General features: G+C 42.2%; 1 protein-coding gene across 8 annotated transcripts in view; it reads left to right on the forward strand.

Moving 5' to 3' along the window:
• Nucleotides 1–21,378, forward strand: part of DYNC1I1 (dynein cytoplasmic 1 intermediate chain 1) — a 255,658-nt gene that overhangs the window by 37,234 nt on the left and 197,046 nt on the right. For 6 of the 8 annotated variants that reach the window (XM_050941720.1, XM_050941715.1, XM_050941718.1 and 3 more), the window contains exon 5: nucleotides 17,856–17,915. The exons of the other annotated variants lie outside the window; for them this stretch is intronic. In XM_050941720.1, coding sequence (XP_050797677.1) covers nucleotides 17,856–17,915 — 60 coding nt within the window. The remainder of the gene's footprint in view (nucleotides 1–17,855; nucleotides 17,916–21,378) is intronic. 8 annotated transcript variants of the gene reach the window in all.

A 21,378-nucleotide genomic window follows, 5' to 3' on the forward strand; every position in this document is an offset into this window, starting at 1 on the left:
CATCCACAGCCAGAGCCCTCACCCCTGCCACCCCAACCATCTGACTCAGCCCAGGATCCCCTCCCACACCTTGAACCCCCAGTTTTTGGCCCCTCCCTGGAACCCACACCCTGAGTCCAGAGCCCGTACCCCCTCCCACACCCCCAACCCCCTGCCTCATCCCAGAGCCCCTTCCCATATTCTGAAACCCTCATCCCCATTCCTCCAGCCCAGAGCCCCCTCCTGCACCCAAACTCCTCATCCCTGGCCCCACCCCGGAGCCCATATCCCCAGCTGGAGCCCTCACCGCCTCCTGCATCCCAAACCACTATCTCAGTCCAGAGCCCCCTCCTGCACCCTGAACTCCTTATTTCTGGCCCCATTCCAGAGCCCTCACCCCCTCTTGCACCCCAACCCCTGAGCCGGCCCAGTGAAACTGAGTGAATGAGTGACAGAGGGTGATGGAGTGAGCAGGGGGCGGGGCCTCGGGGAAGGTGCAGGGCCTCGGATTGGGGGTGGGGCAAGGGAGTTCAGTTTTGTGCAGGTAGAAAGTTGGCAACCCTATTTGCATCTTTTAGTTACAATAGCACCTTACTGTCTGACTGTTTGCCTCATTTTCTGCCCACTGTCCTATTGGCAGAGCAGTTACTGTGACCTCCAGATTGTGTTTTATGGAATATGGTAGTAGTTTTCCCTTTAGATTGGCTCTTCCTACAGATCTAGGCCCATGTAAAAGCATGGGAATTGTTTTCTAACAAACAGGTCCAAACTTTTTCCCCTGTGCCCCTCTGAACTGTCACACAGCCCTGGTCCCTTGAACCATTAAAGTCCCTCCCACCCCCTCATTGTGATTTTCACCATCCATTTGTCTCAAACTGATTCAGTCAGTAGCTCCTATGGTTCCATTTTCCTTCTAATATTGTTTTGCTTTTGAATACAGTGCCTCCACCCTCAGGTTAACCTCTTGCTGCTGTGATGGCATGGGTGAGACAGATGCATATCTAAAGCACTCAGCTGCCTGATGAGTTATAGAGAATAGCTGAAAGAAGACACGTTTTTGGATGTTTTTGTAATAACTCTTTTGTAGCTTTTATTTTTAATTTCTCTGATCACCAGTTATGTCAGAAAAGGCTGTCAAATGATAGCAGATGTTCTTAACACCTAATACAGTCGAAACTTGCAATAACGTGCCCCGCGATAGCGCAAATTTGGGTATAACATGATCATAAGTTGGCTCCCCTTTAAGGCTGTAATACTGTTTGCGTTTTGCCAGAATACTTTTTTTACGACATTTATAAATAAACCGTGTTCTTCCGGTCTTATAGAATAAAGTGACTCCTGGCCATTGCAGGCATATTGCACTTAGTTCTCGGGTTGTACATATTTATGGTGTTTGCCTATGAACTTGTTATTAATTTCCTATATTTAAAAAAAAATTGACCATTATGGAGACACCAGTTCGCAAATGCAAGTTGTTTTCTGCCCAAGAGAAATTGCACGCCCTGGATCAACTAAAGAAGGGCAAACAACAAACTCAGCTTGATAGAGATCTAGGAATTAGTAACTCCACTCTGTGAGGGTGGAAAAAAGAAAAAAAAGCTCCATAGCCTACCCTGCATTCTTGAAGCAGAAACTGGTTTACAGCGTAAAAAGGTCAAGTTTGCTAATGACGAAAGCTTAGATTCAGCCTTGTACCAATGGTTTGTCCAGGCTCGCTCAGAAGGAGTTCCCATTTCTGGCCCTATTCTGAAAGCTCAAGCAGAGAAATTTGATTGCCTTATCAATGGAAATGAATCCAAATTTAAGGCGAGTAATAGCTGGCTGGACAGATTCAAGAAAAGGCACACTGTAAGCCAAGTTCTTGTGTCTGGGGAAATGCGCTCAGCTGATAAAGAGGCTGCTGATTCCTACCCAATTGAGCTTAAAAAGTTGCTGGAGGAAGGTTGCTACACAGCCGATCCAGTTTACAACTGCGACAAGACTGATTTATGCTTTAAAATGTTACCCGATCGCACCCTCACAACTAGGACTGATAGTCACAAACGAGAAGACTTTAAGCAGAGGAAGGAACGAGTCACTCTCTTGTTTTGCGTCAACAAATCTGGCAGCCACAAAGTCAGACCTCTGATGATCGGAAAAGCGAGGTCTCCCAGATATTTTAATCATGTTAATATGAAGGCCCTTCCCTTTGACTACACCAACAGCAAGAATGCATGGATGAATAGCTGCATATTTAAAGACTGGTTCCATAAAACTTTCATGCCAGCTGTTCGGGCTCATTTGCGAAAACTCAAGCAGGAGGAAAAAGCTCTCCTCCTGCTGGATAATTGCCCTGTCCATCCCTCCAGCGGAAAATCTTGTCAGGTGTGATGGCAAGATTAAAGTCTCTTATCTCTCGAAGAACACTACGTCAGAAATCCAGCCACTGGACCAAGGCATCATATCGGTATTTAAGCAAAATTATTGTTGCAAAATGATCAAGCGAATGGTAGCAGATAACAATTCCTCCCTCGACACATCACTGATGTCACTCAACTTGAAAGAAATCTGTCATCTCGGCGGGAAAGCCTGGGATGCTATCTCTGCACATTGCATTGAATGATAGTGGATAAAGGGTCTTGGTTCAGCTTTTCCATCATCTACACACGATGATGGTAATGATGACGAGCCTGAATTTACAAGATTCATTGAAGACAACATACGTTTAGCTGAAGAAGCACTCAGAGAATGTGAGCATAGTCATCATATCCTTAACTGGTTTTCAGCAGATGACATCTGCCCCATATATGAACATATCTCAAATGACGAAATTGTTGCAAATGTTAGCGGAAAGAATGAAGCTGCACCACCAGAGCCCGAAACCGGTGGCGATAATGACGATGACGATGATGGCACCTCAACTGCCCCACCAAAAGTGTCCGAGGCAGTAAAGCACCTAGAAGCCAGTTTGAGGTGGCTGGAAACTCAAGACGTGGACAGCATCAAAATCCTCCAACTCAGAAGCATTCTTGACTTTGCTAGAAGCCAACAGTCTGCAGCAAATAAGCACACCACACTAGTTAGGTTTTTTAAGAAGTGATGAAATTTAAAATTATGTAGTCATGCAACCAGATTGACTTTGCACTCTGTGCAATGATTAGTATAGGCGATTTCACATGTTTCTTTCATGTACATGTAATTAAATTACTACTTTTGTGTTTAAAACACGCTGGAATAACCATTGTTGTTTTTTTACAAGACTTAAACTGACTGGCTTGATATGGTAAATTTTTATAACCCCACTATAAAGCGACCCCGCATTTATTGCGATCAAATTTTTTGGACCCCAATTATCATGTTATAGCAGGGTTTCACTGTAATTATAATAAGTAAGATTTTCTCTGCTGATCTCTCCCTTTCCCAGTGTCTCTAGTTTTCTCATCCACCACACCCCTGTGCTGTGTTCTTTTCATGCACTTGAAACCACTGGAGCTTGCAGTCTTGGTGACTCAGCTTTTATTTGCAATCAGGTGTTGGCACCACCATGTGGCGTGATGGACATTTGACAAAGTTACCATACTTAGTGACAGACATTGGAGGGGCTTATGTCATTCAGTCATTCAATTTTTTGAAAAATTACCATGGACCTCAAAATTTTTACCACAGATGCTTGTGTCCATGTATAGACACACTGCTGACCCCTGTTTGCAATGCTTTATTTTTAATCAGTTCCTTATCTAGTAGAGTGGAAGAGCACAATTTGACTAGTTAAACAGAGTGTTAGGATGTTACACTCCTTTATGAGGGTCTGTTTCACAGGGGCTAGACGTGAGTCAAGAAGAAAAGGAAGGGGGCAGATCTCAATCTGTTTTATTAATATAAGTACTAAGAGAATTTTTATTTTATAAACAGATGTGATTCAGGGCAGTGTATGTCCTCTCTCTTCTGAAAGACCTTTACTGTATCCAGAGAGGAGAGATGAAAGTAATGAAATGAAATTTCTAATCTACTAAAGCCACTACAATTCAGTAGGGCTCAGTTGCCCTATCATTAAGTTAATACATTTGACAGGTTCTGCACAGTGATGTTGTGCTATTGCTGAGGTTTCAAGTTGCCAGCATTTAACTGTATTACTGGTTTCACAAATGGTAGGGTCTTCTTAAACTGTAAGCAGACATGCTGTTATTGCCTGGGAGCAGCAGTAACAGTTTTCACTGACAGCAGATTTTTCTTGATTGTGTCAAAAGTTTTTTTAATCACTTTTAAAGAGCTGCTTTAGTTACCAACTTGCACACAGTTCAGTTTGCTGAGCCAATAAGGAATACATTTAAAATGATATCCAGATCATAGTGAAAACTCAGGATCCATTGGAAGGAAAATAAATTGGTCATAAGAACTTGGGAAAGGGTTCCAGAAAATTAATCTCTCCTTCCACCTAGGTCATTAAAAGAAACTTCCACTGATCTGTATTATAGCTCTGAAATTTGAATGTCAGAAAGCAAATTGCACACTCCTTGGGAGGGATAATCATTCATTAAATTTAGGATCTAAATGACAGAAGAGAAATGCATTATGCAGGCTCAGTTAGACATACACAGTACATTAGGTGCCAGAGGTGAAAGATTTTATTCTAATCAAGAAATTGTTAATTACTTTTGTCCCCTGTCTTATTATCTGAGATGGGCATCATCTTATAGAGACAAACAGTCTTTCCCTATAAAACAATCTAGTGTCAGATGCTAAAATACCCTATACAAAGTTTCTGAAAGTGTGTGACAATGTAGTTCTAAAAGCAGTGGGAATTTCCAGCTGGAGATCACAACTGGAGAAGCTGAGATTAGAAGTAGGTGAAATTTTGTAATACAGCATTAGGGAAACGTAAACTAGCTACCATGATCAGTTGCATCTCCTAGAATATATAAGATAAGGAAGATTACCGTTGAATGACAAGAGAGTACCCAGGCGTGAAAGTAGAAATAGGGACTTACCAGTACGGAGTTGGGTTGGGGCCGGCTCTGGCCCCCGGACGGGGCGGTGATCGGGCGGTGGGGTCAGAGCCAGCCCTGGCTCACCCTATGCCTATCAGTGCCCTCTCCTCCCCCACCGGGTAGCAGCAGCAGGTGCTGCTACGGCCCTGGCCCTTTAAATAGCCGCCAGAGCCTGCTGGAGCCCTGGGGTAGCAGTGGCAGCTGGGGTCTCCGGCAGCGGTTTAAAGGGCCGGGGCTATAGAGGCAGCAGGAGCCCTGGGGGCTATTTAAAGGGCCCAGGACTCCCCTGCTTCTACCGCTCCGGCCCTTTAAATAGCCCCCAGAGCCTTGGGGTAGCGGCGGCGGGGCGACTCTGGCAGCTATTTAAAGGGCCCAGGGCAGAAGAGGCAGCGGTAGTCCCAGCCCTTTAAAGACCCCAGGAGCCCGGCTGCTACTCCAGGGCTCCGGCAGCAGGACTCTGGTGGCAATTTAAAGGGCCCGGGGCTCTAGCTGCTGCTGGGAGCCCCAGGCCCTTTTTAAATTGCTGCCTGGGGAAGCCAGGCCGCCCTGGTTGAATGCACCAGCTCTTGCTGGTATGCCTTAAGAGGGCCTACCGGCTTACTTTCACTTCTGAGAGTACCACACATCATTTATTACATTTCCTCCCATAGTTACCATGAGTTGTCATCAGAACCTCTTGGTATGTGGGTCTAATCTTCTCGTTCAGTTCATTATAATGGGATAGATTGTGCTTTAAGGTGCTGTTATGAGTTTTGCAGAGGGAGCTGCACTAGTGCCACAGGAAGAATTCCGGCTTACTCAGCTGACTTTCTCTAGGAACTCTGGGGCACCGTGGTGCAACAGGACCTTTGCTACCCTTTAAATAGAAACATCATGAAATGCCTGACATACTTCCTGTGTCCAGCTTGGCCATATGATAACGGAGCCTTAGGCTCACCTTCATCCCATTCAGCCAGGGCTAAAGCTGACACCAGCCTCACATAGTGTCTGAGCTGCCTAGTCACATTACGGCTGGATCCTCTCCAGGGGAGGGATAGCTCAGTAGTTTGAGCACTGGCCTGCAAACTCTAGGGTTATGAGTTTAATCCTTAAGGGGGCCATTGAGGGATCTGTGGCACAAATCTGTCTGAAGATTGGTCTTGCTTTGAGCAGGGGGTTGGACCAGATGATCTCTTGAGGTCCCTTCCAACCCTGGTATTCTATGAACACATAAGAGGACTGGAGTGGGGGAAGTTTCTTGCAATCTTTTTCTTCCTTTAGTGCCTGTCCAGGGACAGACACAATCTGATCCTCTATATTCAAAGCATGTACATACATTAGATGTGTATAAAGCCCTAAAGTTCCAAAGATTCTCTATCAACATTCTCTATTCTCTAGCAACATTTTGCTATCCTATAAATATAAGAAGATACCTTAGGGACAATATGAGGCAGTTGCTTTTAAGTCTCTGTACATCTGACCTAGAAAGTGAGGAATATTTTTCAGTGCCTGCCAGTTATAAAGTCAGAATGGTCTATATTAATTAGAATCAGCTGCAAGCCTTTAGTGTGTGAGCTTGTGGCATCATTAAGGACTTTCATATATGCAGTTCAGTCCTCTGGATCTTTGATTATTTTTCTCATTAGCGAGTTTCTCCAAGCTATAAATTGGAGGAGATGGGGAGGTTGCCATTCCCAAAGGAACGCTTTGTAACATATCTTAGAAACATGAGCTCCAGCTGCATTCAGTAAGCCCATCTACACTTATTACACTGCTAAACTTAAATTTAGCAAGAAAAACAGATATTTTTTCTGAGTAACATATTAGTTATATTAAACTTGTGGTTATTTCTAACTATTCACATTGATTAAGGGGTAATTCAGTCTTACTTCCAGTCTCTCCCTAGTCTTCTGAAAGAGAAAAGAATTCCTTGCTCAATAGCTTTCACAAATAATTTGGGTGATTAGCATGCCTGGAGTCAACTTGCCTAAACTCAAAGTCCTACCTAGAAGGAATCGTCAGCTAGGATTTTTAGTGGTTTATTTTAGAACAACATTAGGAACATTGGTTCATGATCAGACACCTCTTTTTCTAGATTTAAGTGTCAGAAGAATGACTGGAGGATTACAAAAATCAATTCTAGTTTGCAGGTGTCTAAGAAAATGTATGTTTGAGCCTAGTAATTCCAGGTATTAGAGATGTAGAACTTGGTATGTTTTGGCTTTGCTAAAGATCTGCAATAGATGTTAGTGGACACAGAGATTAAAAAGGTGACTAAAAGTTGGCATCATTTGTATTAAAGCAATTTATAGTGGATAAAGTGATAGACTTCCCAAGTAAGACAGCTGAGACCAATATGAAAGATGCTTATAACGTTTTGTGCCAGGTTTGTGGCTTTATTTCTAGATATGATCACAGAAATCATGCGTGAAGGCCATGAATGCGTGGATCACCATAGTCAGGTCTGCATCTGAAAGGATGGGGTGTACTCTTCTGGATAGTTGTAGGTGAAAATAGGTGGCTTTGTCACCATGGTTACTCGGGCATCTGCTAGCACTGAAGTTTATAAGCCTAAAACTAACCGTTCAAAGGAAGGGCTGTGAAAAGCTCCCATCTTGGCTTCAGACCTAAAATTTCCAATTATTTTTTTCAAAACAAGTTAAATTAGTAGCTACACAACAAAGATAACAAAAAATGCATTATTCATTGTGAAACCACTGCAATAAATCACTTTAGTCTTAAAGTAAATCCTTTCACTTGTTTAACAGGGGCAAGCCAGGTTTTAGCAGAATGGAAAGATGTCCTCACACAAGATTTCACTCCAGTTTAATTAAATCGTGCCAACATCACATACTTAGTTAAACTGGTGCAACCTCTACATGTAGACTAGTCCTTCTTTTCTGAAGCACAAGGAAAACAAGAACCCTCAATGTTAATTTTGTGTTTAGTATGGTAAAATCTCACTTTCCATTATGGTCTAGATCCTACTTATCTTATTCACACAAATAGCCCCTTTAGTACAATGTCTATAATGCCATGTCTGTTTGTAGATTCTGAGGATGACCCTTTTGGGAACGTTATTTTTAAGGCAAGAGGTTACAGAATGGTGATTTTGAAGAAAGCCACTGATTCACAAGAGCAGTCATCAAGCCACACAGCCTTGTAGCCCACCGTTCTGTAAATTGCTGAAATTCTTCTCTTTCTGAAATCATCTTCTTCAGTTCAACGATGTCTGATGAAGATGAAGGCACCAACCTGCATGTTATCTGTTTGATTCCCCTGAAGGGCTATGTGTTTCTTTCCTTCTGTGGCTCCTGATGGCTGGTAAAAGGCCAATGATGCATTTTTTTTATGGGACCTTATCCAAAGCCCCTTAAAGTTAATGAAAAGAATCCCATTAATTCAATGTGCTTTGGATCTGGCCCCTGCAATTCCTTTACAATCAGGGAGACAAGGACATATTAGCTTTCTGAGACATTTTAACATAGACATGAAAAATACAGTGGCTAAAATATTCCAAGCTTTCTTTTCTCACCCAGTTTATTCTTGAGGTTTAAACATAAAAATAAGATTGAAGAGTTGATGCATATCTGAAGGAAGAGTGTTCAAGCAACATTACAGATTCCTGTGCTACAGGAGCAAACAGACCAATGGCTTCTTCACAGATCGGTATAATGTAATCCTGTCTCCTTCATGCACATGATTTTTATTAATCCAGTTTCAAAATGATAGTCTACAGTTTGTGACACTTACAGTAGGTCTTTGTAGATTTGCGGGCTCAGCAAAAGCTTCTAACTGTTTGACCTTCCGTGCTAGCAGATACAGCATGCTGTTGACAGTAACCCTGCTGACAAATTAACATCAATATCAAGACCAGAATTTTGAATAGCAATAGGATATAAATTAGATCAATGTTAGAATGACATATATAGAATGTGATATAATTAAACAGATTGGGTCAATTTAATTGCTGACTTACATTAATAGGACTCCATGGGACATAAGACATAAGTCAACAAGGAATTTAGCCCACTATATCTATCTTCTTTCTTTAAACCATGTTTAAAATGGTTAGTTCTAGTCTGAATTCAAATGGGCATCAAAGCCTGTTTAAATGTAGCCCCACAGTTTATCTATGATTTAACCAGGATGCAGAAATATATAAATCTCCATCTTCTTTGTAAATAGTCCCTTTTAAACACATTTTTTTTTTAGCACCGACACTCTCCTTTGTTTAGAGCCATTACTATTGCTAAAGGCTGCCAGGTTGCCAAGAGATAGTGCTTCTCTCTCAGGGAGGTCCCTGTCACTCTTTTTATTGGTTGAGATTGGAAGTAAGGGCGTCCATCTGTTTGGAAGTGTAATTATAATCCAAAGTGCATGACTGTGCTCCAACACCTTTGCCAAATCCCCTGTTGGCTTAATACATCATGGCGTTCTAGTGCACTGTTACACATACTCTATGTACGAACACTCTTAGTGATGTATGAGCATTCTGTTTGAACTAATATCGTAAGTAAACCGCTTGTTTAGTAACAGAACCTCCCAAAATACTGATAATCAGCTTGTTGGAGTTTTTCTGCTTCAGAACAAGTAGCACAAGTAGGCATTTTCCCTTAGATAAGACTGGCAAAGTGCAACTGGTTTCCAAAACAGAGCACACATGGTGTGAACATGATGATTTAAAGCCAGAGCAAACTGTACTTTTCCATTTCTGACCAACAGCTTTTGCTCTTCTGTTCCTTCATAGATCAGTTGTTTTGAATAGACGTATTACCTTTTTAACTTGAGAAAGTAAATGAGAAAGGATCATTGCCAAAACCCCCAAAGTTATAAAAATCCCAAAATGATAGTACACTGCAGTTAACAGAATGAACTGGAATAAGGAAAAATATGTATCAAACATCTGGAATACCATTTCTCCATAACACCTTAGTGTTGATCAATAAGAAATTTAAAATAGAAGCTTTAGAGAAGTTATGGCATGTACAAAAAACAAAGCTATTTTTACACCTCCAGAACTTCATCAAAGAAGATTTTTGTAGCTAAATCAACAATTGGCTCAACTATAAATTCATCTTTTTCATTACAATCTGGAGAGCTTTCAAATCTAAATAAGAGCTAACCACATAGTAAATGGTATTACTGAGTCTGGAGTAAGCCAAAGGAGAAGAAGATAGGCAGCAATGTTTACCTTCATAATGAAAAAGTATATTCAATCACATACTTTAAAAGTAGTCTGTATTCCTGGTGTCTTTCAAAATACCTTTCACAGTAAGCGTATTCTTACATAAATTATTTTTTAAATAGATGATTTTGATGTCATCTGTTTTTCAGTGTATTCCTTTAATTTGCATACTTTAAAGTACCTATTGGTCTGAGCCTTGTGGAAATTTTGACCCAAATCTGAACTTTGTGATATGGGACCAGCTCTGCTTCACAGCAGAAGCAGAAACTGGTGTTCCGTGCAATGTTTTTCTTATTGATTGATCTTTTTGCCTGCTCCATTCACAATGAAAAACACTAACTATGGGCTCTCCAAGTATTGCAGCAAGCAGCTATCATGGCAAATCCAATCTTTGTTGGCTGTTAAGAAAGGCCAACAGGGAGCTCAGAGGGAGAGCATGAGATATGTATGCCCATGATCCCAGTAGCACTGGACTGGGAATGCATGGGCCTCCAGAGACAGGAGGGAAGAGGTGCCTCACAGGTCTGGCCGGGGCATTTTGCAGGGTCTACCCACTGCCAGCAGCTGTTGGGACAAGAGAAATGAGGATAGCCACTTTTCCTTTGATTTTAAAGCCACTTTCTGCTCTAATGGGCCAAGGTGCCTCAGTGCTTAGTCTGTCACACATGCTGCCCTCCTCCATATCCTGTCTCTTGTGTTTGAATTTAGCAAATTGCCATGTGAAGCATTATGGGATGTGCCTCAAATCTATGGAAAAATTAATTGCAGCCTTACCTATGGAGTCATGACCTGCTCCTCCATAATATAGTTAGGATTAGGTGGTAATAATATTTCCGCTCTTGAGAGACCATTTTAGGACAGGACATGTTACTTTTGCTGGGAGTGTCATTAATGAAACATGAATATTGCCGTTCAGCTGTTCCTTTTGGAGTCACTGTCAGTAGTTTTTCCATTTACTAGGAAAGCAAAGCAGCTCTTGATGACAAGAAATGACAGACCGGAGTGTATGCTTTCCTCCTGTCCTGCTGCAAGGCCCAATTTGCAGTGCTGTCATGTGATTGTCTGCCCTACCAGCGGCCCCTTTGGAAGACTAGCTGTTCCATTGTTGCATTGTGTAGCCTCTCTGAAAGCACAGCTTTTCAGGCTAGTGACCTGGGAGAAGAAGAGAAGCTGTGCAGAATAAACATTCTGCAGTATCAGCAATTGAAGTAGCAACTTGATTTCAGCTTCAGGGAGGGACAGCTGCAATAATGCTTCCACTGTGTTGCACAGATGATTAAGTGTTGGAATATCTGGGAAAGCAAATAGTTTATCACCAGAGTAATAAATAAGTATAACAAAACAATCAAGTAATCATGTAATCTACATAAAAACCACTAAGATTATATGATTGGAATAAGAGCTTCTGGAGGTGTGGTTCAATAATACATGGTAGCACAATGGGGTCCATCTTTTCTTTTGTAATAGCAATACAGAATTGCTCAGACCTCTCTCACGTCCCATCGTGACTTGTGCGATTGTCTCTACTACTCTTCTCAAATCCCTGCTCTGAATTAGGGAGTGCCAAATGCCAGGGCCAGATTACCAGTAATGTCAAGAAGCAGAAAAATATCATAGACAACTAGACCACACTGACCGTCTGATCCTGTTCTCTTCTTCCCCACAGTCTTTTTGCAGGTTATTCTAGTGTGGGAGAGAATGGAGACTAGTTGAAGGATCAGTGATGTCTTTTTTCTCCTAACTGGTGAAGGAATGTCAACATCTCAGGGTATGTCTATACTGCAATGAAGAACCCATAGCTGGCCCATGCTAGTTGACTTGGCTCATGGGGTTTGGGCTAAGGGCTGTTTAACTTCTGTGTAGATGTTCAGGCTGGAGCCTGGGCACGAGGACCCTGGGAGGCGAGAAGCTCCCACAGCTTTGGCTGCAGACTAAGCCTGACAGTCTTCACTGCAGTTAAACAGCCCCGTAGCCTGAACCCAAGCCAGCTGGCCCGGGCAAGACAAGGGTGTCTAATTTCAATGTAGACATACCCTAAATGCACAGTCCTGAATTTCACTCATGTCAGATAGACATGATGCCTGTAGAGTAGTAACTGAATTCATATTATTAGGTAAATGCAGAATATTAAAATGTGGAATTCTGCTGGAAGAGTTTGAAAATGGTTCAGTTTAGTTGAGCATAAACCAAATTGTACCCACACTTGTACCTTTCCTATTAAGTTGCAGCCATGATCTAAAAAGCCTCACTCTTTACATGTAGCTTCTTGTTCAAGGAAAGCTGAAGAACAATTCATAGTTGATAATGGCTACACTGTTTTTTAGCCTACAAACAGCCAAGGGCAGCAATTGCTTAGCAAACATGTCACAGGAAGATTGATAGCGGGGCTATTGTTTGTCACTATATGGGAGACTTATGTAACAAACTTCTTTGAAACAATGTAGTGCAGTCTGACTAAAATAACATCTGCACTTTCTGAATGATGGGAATGGCCTGATCTGGCTCAGTTCTGAGCGGCTCTCTCGAGCTGTAACTCATTGAGCCCTCATTTGTGGAGTTTCCTGGAAATTTCTCGCTTCGTGTGTGTGTTTGATTCGCCCACAGAAGAAACAAGCTGTTCAAGGCTCAAAACTAATGGATCTCAGGAGACCGATGGAAGCAAGGGCATCTGCAAGGGAGCCCCATATTTATTTCCATACCAGCTTCCGCTTCACCCACTCTCCTCCATCTCTCAGACAGTGGGTTCTGGCAATCTATTTTTGTAGATTTTAAGGCCAGAAGTGACAATTAGATCATCTAATCAGATCTCCAGAATAACACAGGACATAGAACTTCATCTGGTTACTCTTGTACTGAGCCCAATAACTTTTATCCCAAAAACTTGCAGGGCTGTTTCATACACCGGGCTAAAATGGGTAAGTTACTGCTTAACTTCCCAATTGTTTGTGGTGAAGTGGGATGATGGCATCAAGTGACCACTCCTTGGCCACATGCTTTCTCTGTCCTCTAAGACAGTGGTCCCCAACCTTTTTGTGGCCAGCAGCACATTCATGTTTTCAGAAGAGCATGGCGGGGGCCAACAATTTTTCAAGGCTTATTTTGTATTTGTACATTAAATAATACGTAAAACATCATATTTAATATTACATAATCCATAAGATAAAAAGGGTAATTTTATATGTAAAAGGTATTAATTAAATTATTCGGCAATTACTTTTTCAGCTTACCATGTGAATTTGCTCTTTTTTATCTACCTGTAAGAAAAATTAAGGAGTTTTTACAAAATAAATATCAAACAGTTTTCATCTTATTTATTTTAAAAAAGAAAAACATTGTTGAACTGCCGGTCCAAATATATTTATTATTCTTACTTTAATATAGAATGAAGCCTGCAGCCCCGGAGTTCTCTGTTCCCAGCAGCCGTAGAGCCGCGGTTTCTCTCTGGCTTAACCCGTGGCCCTGTGCCTGCTGGGGACAGAGAACACCGGTGCCCGCACCCTGCAGCCCTGGAGAAGCCGGAGAGAAGCCGCTTCTCTCCCATGCTGGGCACTAGGGCTGCCCCGCGCATGCCGGGGATAGAGAACACAGCACCCGCAGCCTGCAGCCCCGGAGTTCTCTGTCCCTGGGAGGCACGTAGCTATGATTTCTCTCCAGATTAATCCATGGCCCCGCGCCTGCCGGGGACTGAGAACACTGGTGCCTGCAGTTTGCAGCCCCAGAGTTCTCTGTCCCTGGTAGGGGTGGTGCCGCGGCTTCTCTCCGGCTTCGAAGCCATGACCCCACCCCTGCCAGGGACAGAGAACTGCGCCCGCAGCCTGCAGCCCTGGAGAAGCCGGAGAGAAGCCACAGCCCCGTGCCTGCCAGGGACAGAGAACACCGGCGCCTGCAGCCCCGGAGTTCTCTGTCCCCAGCAGGCTTGGGGCCGCGTTTTTTGTCCCCTGCTGGGCACTAGAGGGGTGCACATAAATGCCCCGGTGGGCGCCATAGCGCCTGCGGGCACCGCGTTGGGGACCACTGCTGTAAGATATGGACGCTGCAGAAGAGTAGAATGATTCTGAAACCAAATATTACTATACAAATAAATAAGTATCAAAATAATTCTGCAAAAAATGACCTCTCAGTTTTATAGTTTGACTTTCAATACTCTTAAGGAGAATATATGTTGTGGGCCTTGTTCTGATTTCAATTGCACTCCACTCATCTTGGCTATTTTTAATGTAAATACAATGAAAATATGAATTGAGACTTAATGTTTTTCCATTTAAATGTTTTTTTGTGACTGAACTTGCTGAAAAGTGCCTTGAAAATGGAAATGTCATGGATATGATCCAAACTCCATTAGAATCGTTAGAAAGTTTCTCACTGGACTTCAGTGGGTTATGTCTCATAATAGGTCCAGTGTGGTAGAAGCAGTGTTAACTCCCTGCCTTGCTCCAACAATTCATCCATGCTGACCTGCAAACAACACTTCTAGACACAAAATTGGTCTTCGAGCCTGTAAAATCTGCACTACATCCTTCCCCTTCCCCCACTTCTTGGCATATACAAGTGTCATGGCTAATTTCAATTTGCATTTAGGGAAGAAATCATTTCTAGTCCTTTTCTTTGTGAAGAAAACCCTGAAAAAGTAAGTCAAGCCCTAGATTTAAAAGGTTGGCCCTGATTTTTCATGGAGCTCTTAGGACATTCATAGTCTCCCCTTCAGATGTCCAAGAAGGATCAGGCTTAGTGCTAATACTCGTGAGGATGCTCAGAGGTTCCTCCAAGTAGCAAGAAGTAGCAAGGGACAATTCTAGACCCTGGCTTATTTGGAATATTGTCTCTTGTAAAATGTTCTGTCTTTGCCCTATGCACAGACAATTTTTACACACAATTTTTACGCCAATAATTTAGGCTCTGTTTGTTCTGGAGCAGGATATTAGTGACCTGAAGCCCCACTTCCTGCAGACTCAAGTTTGGCAGTGCCCCAAAGAATTATCTTACTAACCATCCCTCAAACCTTGTGGCCAGTTCTGTGCACAGTGGTAGGATTGCAGTGGATGGAGGTCTGTTACATTTTTGAGTGGAGGCTGAAAAACTGTTTTCCATACCCACCCAAAACTGCTAAAACTGGCTTTGACTCAGAAGGGTGGAATGTTGTTTTTAAAGATTTATATTAGTGTCTAGAGGCCTCAAGGTCAAATCAAGGTCAGGATCCCATAATGTCCCATACACATAAAGTGACATAGTTCTAGGTCTGAGGAACTTGACATTTAAGAGGATTGGAGGGGAGGGGGAGGTGGCGGTTGAGTCTCCATGTTCATAACCTGGATTGTAAACTGTTTACCGCAGAAATTGTCTTCACTATGTTTGTACTGTATGTAAGGAATGAGACCCTGCTCTCTGACTGTGGCCTATGGATGCTATTGTAATAACCATGAAGCTGGTATCACTCTGTTGTATCTTTCAACTATTGCACCTATATGTATCAATTGTAGTGGTGTCTTTTGTGATTTTGACACCTGTCCAACTCCTAGCGGATGGAGAGCTCAGAACTTATTTCCTTCAAGACACCAAATGGCTATTAGATGGTAACAGTTCACAATTACTTCTGACCTGGTGCTAATTTGAATAGACCTAGATGGTCTGTAGCCCTCGAGCATTCTGTTGCTAAGCTCTCAGTTTAATCACACTGTAATGGAATTCTCCCTAATGGAATATTGGTTGTCTCTTGGGAAATTTGATGGGTCTGAAAGTGGATAGAGAAAAGAGGGAATATCTGACTCAAACATGCTACATATATCTTTTTCCTAAGTGTTTCAAAAACATGGGTGTGCAAATGTAAGTGGCCCCAAGGTAGCCATAACATTAAAAATTGGCACTTACTCATGAAATCACACTATGTGTTACTGCCCTTGGCAGCATTTCTGGGGTCATTTTCACACAGATGGCTTGTGTTTAGCAATCTCTGTAGTGCCTTAGGCACTGAGGTTTTTTTCCTACCATCAGACATTCAGATCTTTACCTGCATTTCAGGGACAAATTCTACTCTTCACTAATGTCTCAATTCTTCTCTTCCCGTTTTACAACATCCTAGCTTAGGCAGACAAGATAGGCTCCTGCTCTAGAAAAGTCTCCTAGAATAATTCTGAGACACATCACAAAATCTCTGGACAACATTTTCTGTGCTGCACCTCTCCTATTACAGCTCATGGGAGCGAATGCCCTTGCATATTACCAAATCTATATATCTTCTTGTTATCATTTTTCATCATTTGTACATGTTTATGGCTATGAGATTGATTGATTGTTTTTCATTTTGACATGTGCTGTACTCTGACATGTCCTTGCTCCCCTCCCTAGGGAGTGAGCTGACACTGGCATCAGAGCGATGAGCTTATCAAGTATAGTAGGTTGCAGCATTTATATGGATTGAGACAGTTTCTTCAGATTATACGTTAGCAGAGGTTGCCATTTTGTGGTAGGGAATGTGCATAAATCTGCACTAGATGATATGATTTGTACTGGGTGAACATGGTAAAAGAATATTCTGTGTACAGCTTTGAAATCTGGATTCAGATAAATAGGATTGGATCAAAAAAGGTGAGATGATCACCAATTTAGGGGCCATCGTGAGGTAGTGACATCAGATAAGTTAGTTGTTTTTGTGACGGAGAAGGAGGCTTGTTTCACTTTGTTTTAACATCTGCAAATGAAGACCATGCATAGTCTAATGCTTAAATCACAGCAAAAAGAGTTAGGAAGACTTGGGTTCTCTGCATGCCTCTGCCACAGACTGGCAATTTACATGGGCCAACATTTTTAAGAGGTGTCTCCAATTGGGAAGCCAAAAATCAAGACACCTGGAATGAGTGACCACTTTTGAAAGTTTCGGCCTGAACTTCTTGCCATATCAATTCCTTCATTTATAAATTGGGGGATTATATCACTTCACAAGAAAGCAGAGATTCTTACTAGGGCTTGTAAAGTGATCTGACCTCCTCAGATGGAAAGTTTCATAATTTTCTATATTATAAAACCTTTAGCTAAGGCTGCATTCCTGGATTACTCATCTATTCTTTGATAGCACAGAGCTTCCATCAGAAAGAAAAATCAGTGGCAGGTAATTATATTGAAATAATTTAAAAAATAGTCAGGATAGATTCTTATATGATGAAAAAAATACTTGTTTGTTTACCTTGTCCCACAAAATATTAAACATTATAATTTGTGATACAGGTCATCACAAAAAATACTTTAAACTTGTATATAATGGTTTATTGTCAGTTTCAGAAGACCTATTAAGGGCTTAATTCTTCAGTGAGGTTTCACGGGGAGAGTTCAAGTACATCATGTCATACACCCTATCATTGTAACCTCTGATAAATGCCTACTGCAAATCTTACAGCTTATTGTGAGTACATAGGGAGCAACTAGTGAGTCTGTAAATTGTTTAGAGATCCAAATTATACATTTTTATTAAGTAAATTCTGGAAAAAAAGCCTCAGACTGAAAGTCTCTTTCCTTTGTTTACTAGTACAATGTACTCCAATTCTATGTAATTTTAATAAATTACCTGCTCTTGTAGTCTAGCATCAAACTGTGTTTGACATTAATTGTGGCTCTCAGGTGTACTTTGAGATGTGTCCTGTTTATGTACTGTATAGAGCATGTAATTAATGAGATGAGCTTTTTTTCGTCCTTTCAGTTAATTCTCTATGCTCTTTTTTTCCTTTGTGCTGCACGGCTGATAACTACCTTAGGACCCTGCAGTGGGACACAGACCCCTCAGTGCTGCAGCTCCAGTCTGACTCTGAACTTGGGTATATATCAGCTCTTTTGTTCATTTTATTATTTCTTTGCAAGAGTTATGTTGAAAATGCTTCCCGATTGAGCTGCTTTTGTGTGGATTTAATTTTTTATTATTATTGTTTTAGTGAATCTAAAGTACCATAATTTAAGTTTTCTTTTGTTAGTTTCACCAGTAATATTAAGCTTTGGCAGAGAAATTTTTTTTAAAGAGGAAACAGGAAAAAAAAGCCTATAAAAAGATGACCTGCAATTTCTGCTGTCCCAGAACAATAACAAACATTACCATTTCATTATGAATGAAATGTTGTTATAGTGGCACTTTAACTGAAAATGTAATATACGCAGTTAATTATACCAATGTCTAGTTAGTCTTTGTTAATTCTGACTTGTCATACTGAATTACTCACAGGATGCTCCTCTATCCCCATCTTTACATAGTTAAAGTTAAAGTTGTTTCCCTTATACAGTAATAATCACACCTTCTCCTTCCTGAAGACTTAATAACGTGAACATTTATATTTGTACCCTTAGCAAATAAAACTATCACTTTCACAGCCTCAGAGTCATTTTGCTTTTTAATTGAGTCTATGTCAGTTAAGGTTTGTTTACTTATAATTAGGCTGAAATTAATACTTTTTCTAGCTTGGGTTTTTTTTTTTGCCATGTGCTTGTGAAGAAGTTAACTGCTTTGAGTAACTGAAACTAACCACTATCACTGGGTGACTGGTATATATTTTTTTAAAGGGTCAAATTTATTTAGTAGGAAAAGTGTCTATTGTTGTACAATAGTGAAATCCATATTATGAAGTATTTTTATAATGGACCAATCAGCGGAAATCAGTTTTAGCCAATGACACATGAAACTCCAAATATCTCCTGATTCCCCTAATGTTAGCATCACAGTGGAGATGGAACTGAAGTTCAAAGTGAAAATATGGCTTGGTGATGAGTCATTTTATCTTGATTTGGATATCATCCATGTGATCACCAAAGTTAACTATCACAAATGGTTTGGCTGGTGTGGGAAATACTGTAGCACAAGAATCAGAGGCTAAGCTACCCAATCATTTCCTGCCAATGCTTCTCAAGGTGTGAAAATTGTTTTTCTTTGTTCATATTGGGAGAGTTAATACAAGTTTGAGGTTATGAATGAATAAAATGAGAGGGAAAAATATGCCACAAAATATAGATTTGAAAAGTCCACTTGCAGTGATGGTAAGGAAACTTTTCCTCTTGAGAGGAAATTTATCAATTTGTGCAGAATTTAAGCTTTTGTTTAAACAAAATTTTCCAGCCCTGATGTTTCAGAAGCTAATCTTCTAAATAAGAACTTACATAGTACTATCTTTGTGAGTCTACAGCAGGGATGGGCAAACTTTTTGGCCCGAGGGCCACATCGGGGTTGCAAAACTGTATGAAGGGCCAGGTAAGGAAGGCTGTGCCTCCCCTAACAGCCTGGCCCCTGCTCCCTATCTGACTCCTCCCACTTCTCGCCACCTGACTGCCCCCCTCAGACCCTCCAACCCATCCAACCCCCCCACTCCTGGTCCCCTGACCCCCCCAGGAATCCCTACCCCTAGCCGGCCCCGGGACCCCACTCCCTATCCAACCCCCCTGCTCCCAGTCCCCTGACTGCTCTGACCCCTATCCATACCCCCACCCCTTGACAGCCCCCCTGGGACACCATGCCTATCCAACCCACCTTGTTCCCCATCCCCTGGCCCATATCCACACCCCTGCCCCTTGACAGCCCCCCTGAGACTCCATGCCTATCCAATCCCTCTTGCTCCCCATCCCCTGGCTCCTATCCATGCCCCCGCCCCCTGACAGCATCCCCCCCCCAGGACTGCCATGCTTATCCAATCCCCCCATCCCCCGACCACCCCCCAGAACATCTGCCCCATCCATCCGCCTCCTGCTCCCTGTCCCCTGACTGCCTCCTGAGAACATCCACCCCTTATCCAACCCCCCCAGCCCTGGCCCCCTTACCATGCTGCTCAGAGCAGCATGTCTGGCAACCGCGCCACCTGGCTGGAGCCAGAACGCTGCCACTCTGCTCGGCAGGAGTGCGCAACCCTGCCACCCAGAGTGCTGCCAACATGACGGCATGACTGTGGGGAAGGGGAGACAACGGGGGAGGGGCCAGGGGCTAGCCTCCCTGGCTGGGAGCTTAAGGGCTGGGCAGGATGGTCCCACGGGCCGGATGTGGCCCATGGGCCGTAGTTTGCCCACCTCTGGTCTACAGGTAGATATTTCTAGTGCTTATGCTGCTACTCATATTTTTCACATAGACTGCAGATTGAAATTGACAAGATTCTGGTAAATTTCACAGCTGCTGTTCAGAATCCAGTTGGTCATAATGCAAATGATAAAGACCATGCCAGTTTCACTTTGCTTGGTGCTTGGCAAAGCTATGAGCAGTAATCTAGTCAGGCAATGGCCTATTCATAGGGGGAGAAGAAGAAGGAAAAAATATCAGAAAAGCAGCAGTTTAGCAGACATCCTCCCACTTCCCTGCACTACAGACAGAAGTGCTGGGTAGGGTTCATCAATGTTACTCTTCCACACCAGAACTGTTAGGCAGCTTTTGACCTCCTCCTTTTCAGTGGCCAATTGTGATGGGCAGTGTGGCTTCAGATGTAGCCAACTCCTACAGTACTACCTGGACAATGATATAAAAAATGGAATTTTCAAAGTGTATTCTCATACAGAATCCTGATAGAAATCCTGGCATCCCTTCCCAGCAATGTGGGTTGAACGGTGAGCATCCCTACGAATCAAAGTCACCCAAGTTTTCTTTCTTTTAGAAGGAAAAAGCAAGAAGCAGGGGCATATATGGCACATATATGGATAAGCACCATGACAGCCAGATGCTTTCTCTCATGCATACACTGTCAGTGCAAAGAAAGGAATGAAGAGTAAATTCATAGCAAGGCTGGGTGTACCACAGGCACGTTCTCCAATGCATGATGAGTTCTGTCCATTTCTCAATAGCAGCCATTCTTCAGAAGGACAATTTTACTAGGAGAAACAGGACTTCCTCTGATGGTACAGAAATCTGAAAAAGGAACGATGCACAATAAATTCTGTAGATTGCATACAAATTGTTCATATGGCTAAAATGCCTGTAGTGGATTTGTATCTCTTCTGATTTCTCAGACATAGGGATATTTTTTGATGTAAAAGACTAGAGATTTAGCTGCTCAGTCCCTAGTGACATTCCTTGACTAAGACCCTATGAATAGCTTTGAAAATGTATCCTTTAAAGATTCTGCAAATCCAAAACCACTCAGCAGGCTGCAGACTCAAAGGGTTTAAGAGCATCTAAAAGGAAAGATGCATGTGAGTGGAAAGGTGACATGGTTGATGGCAGATGTGTGTGCAGCCTTACAGGAAGCTTGTGTTCTGGAATAGGACATTTTTGCTTATAGCTGTGGAGCTCAGGTCCTGAATGGAGGTAATGAATTTGTGATC

Source organism: Gopherus flavomarginatus, chromosome 2 (assembly GCF_025201925.1).
Source record: "Gopherus flavomarginatus isolate rGopFla2 chromosome 2, rGopFla2.mat.asm, whole genome shotgun sequence".
Classification (NCBI taxonomy): domain Eukaryota; kingdom Metazoa; phylum Chordata; order Testudines; family Testudinidae; genus Gopherus; species Gopherus flavomarginatus.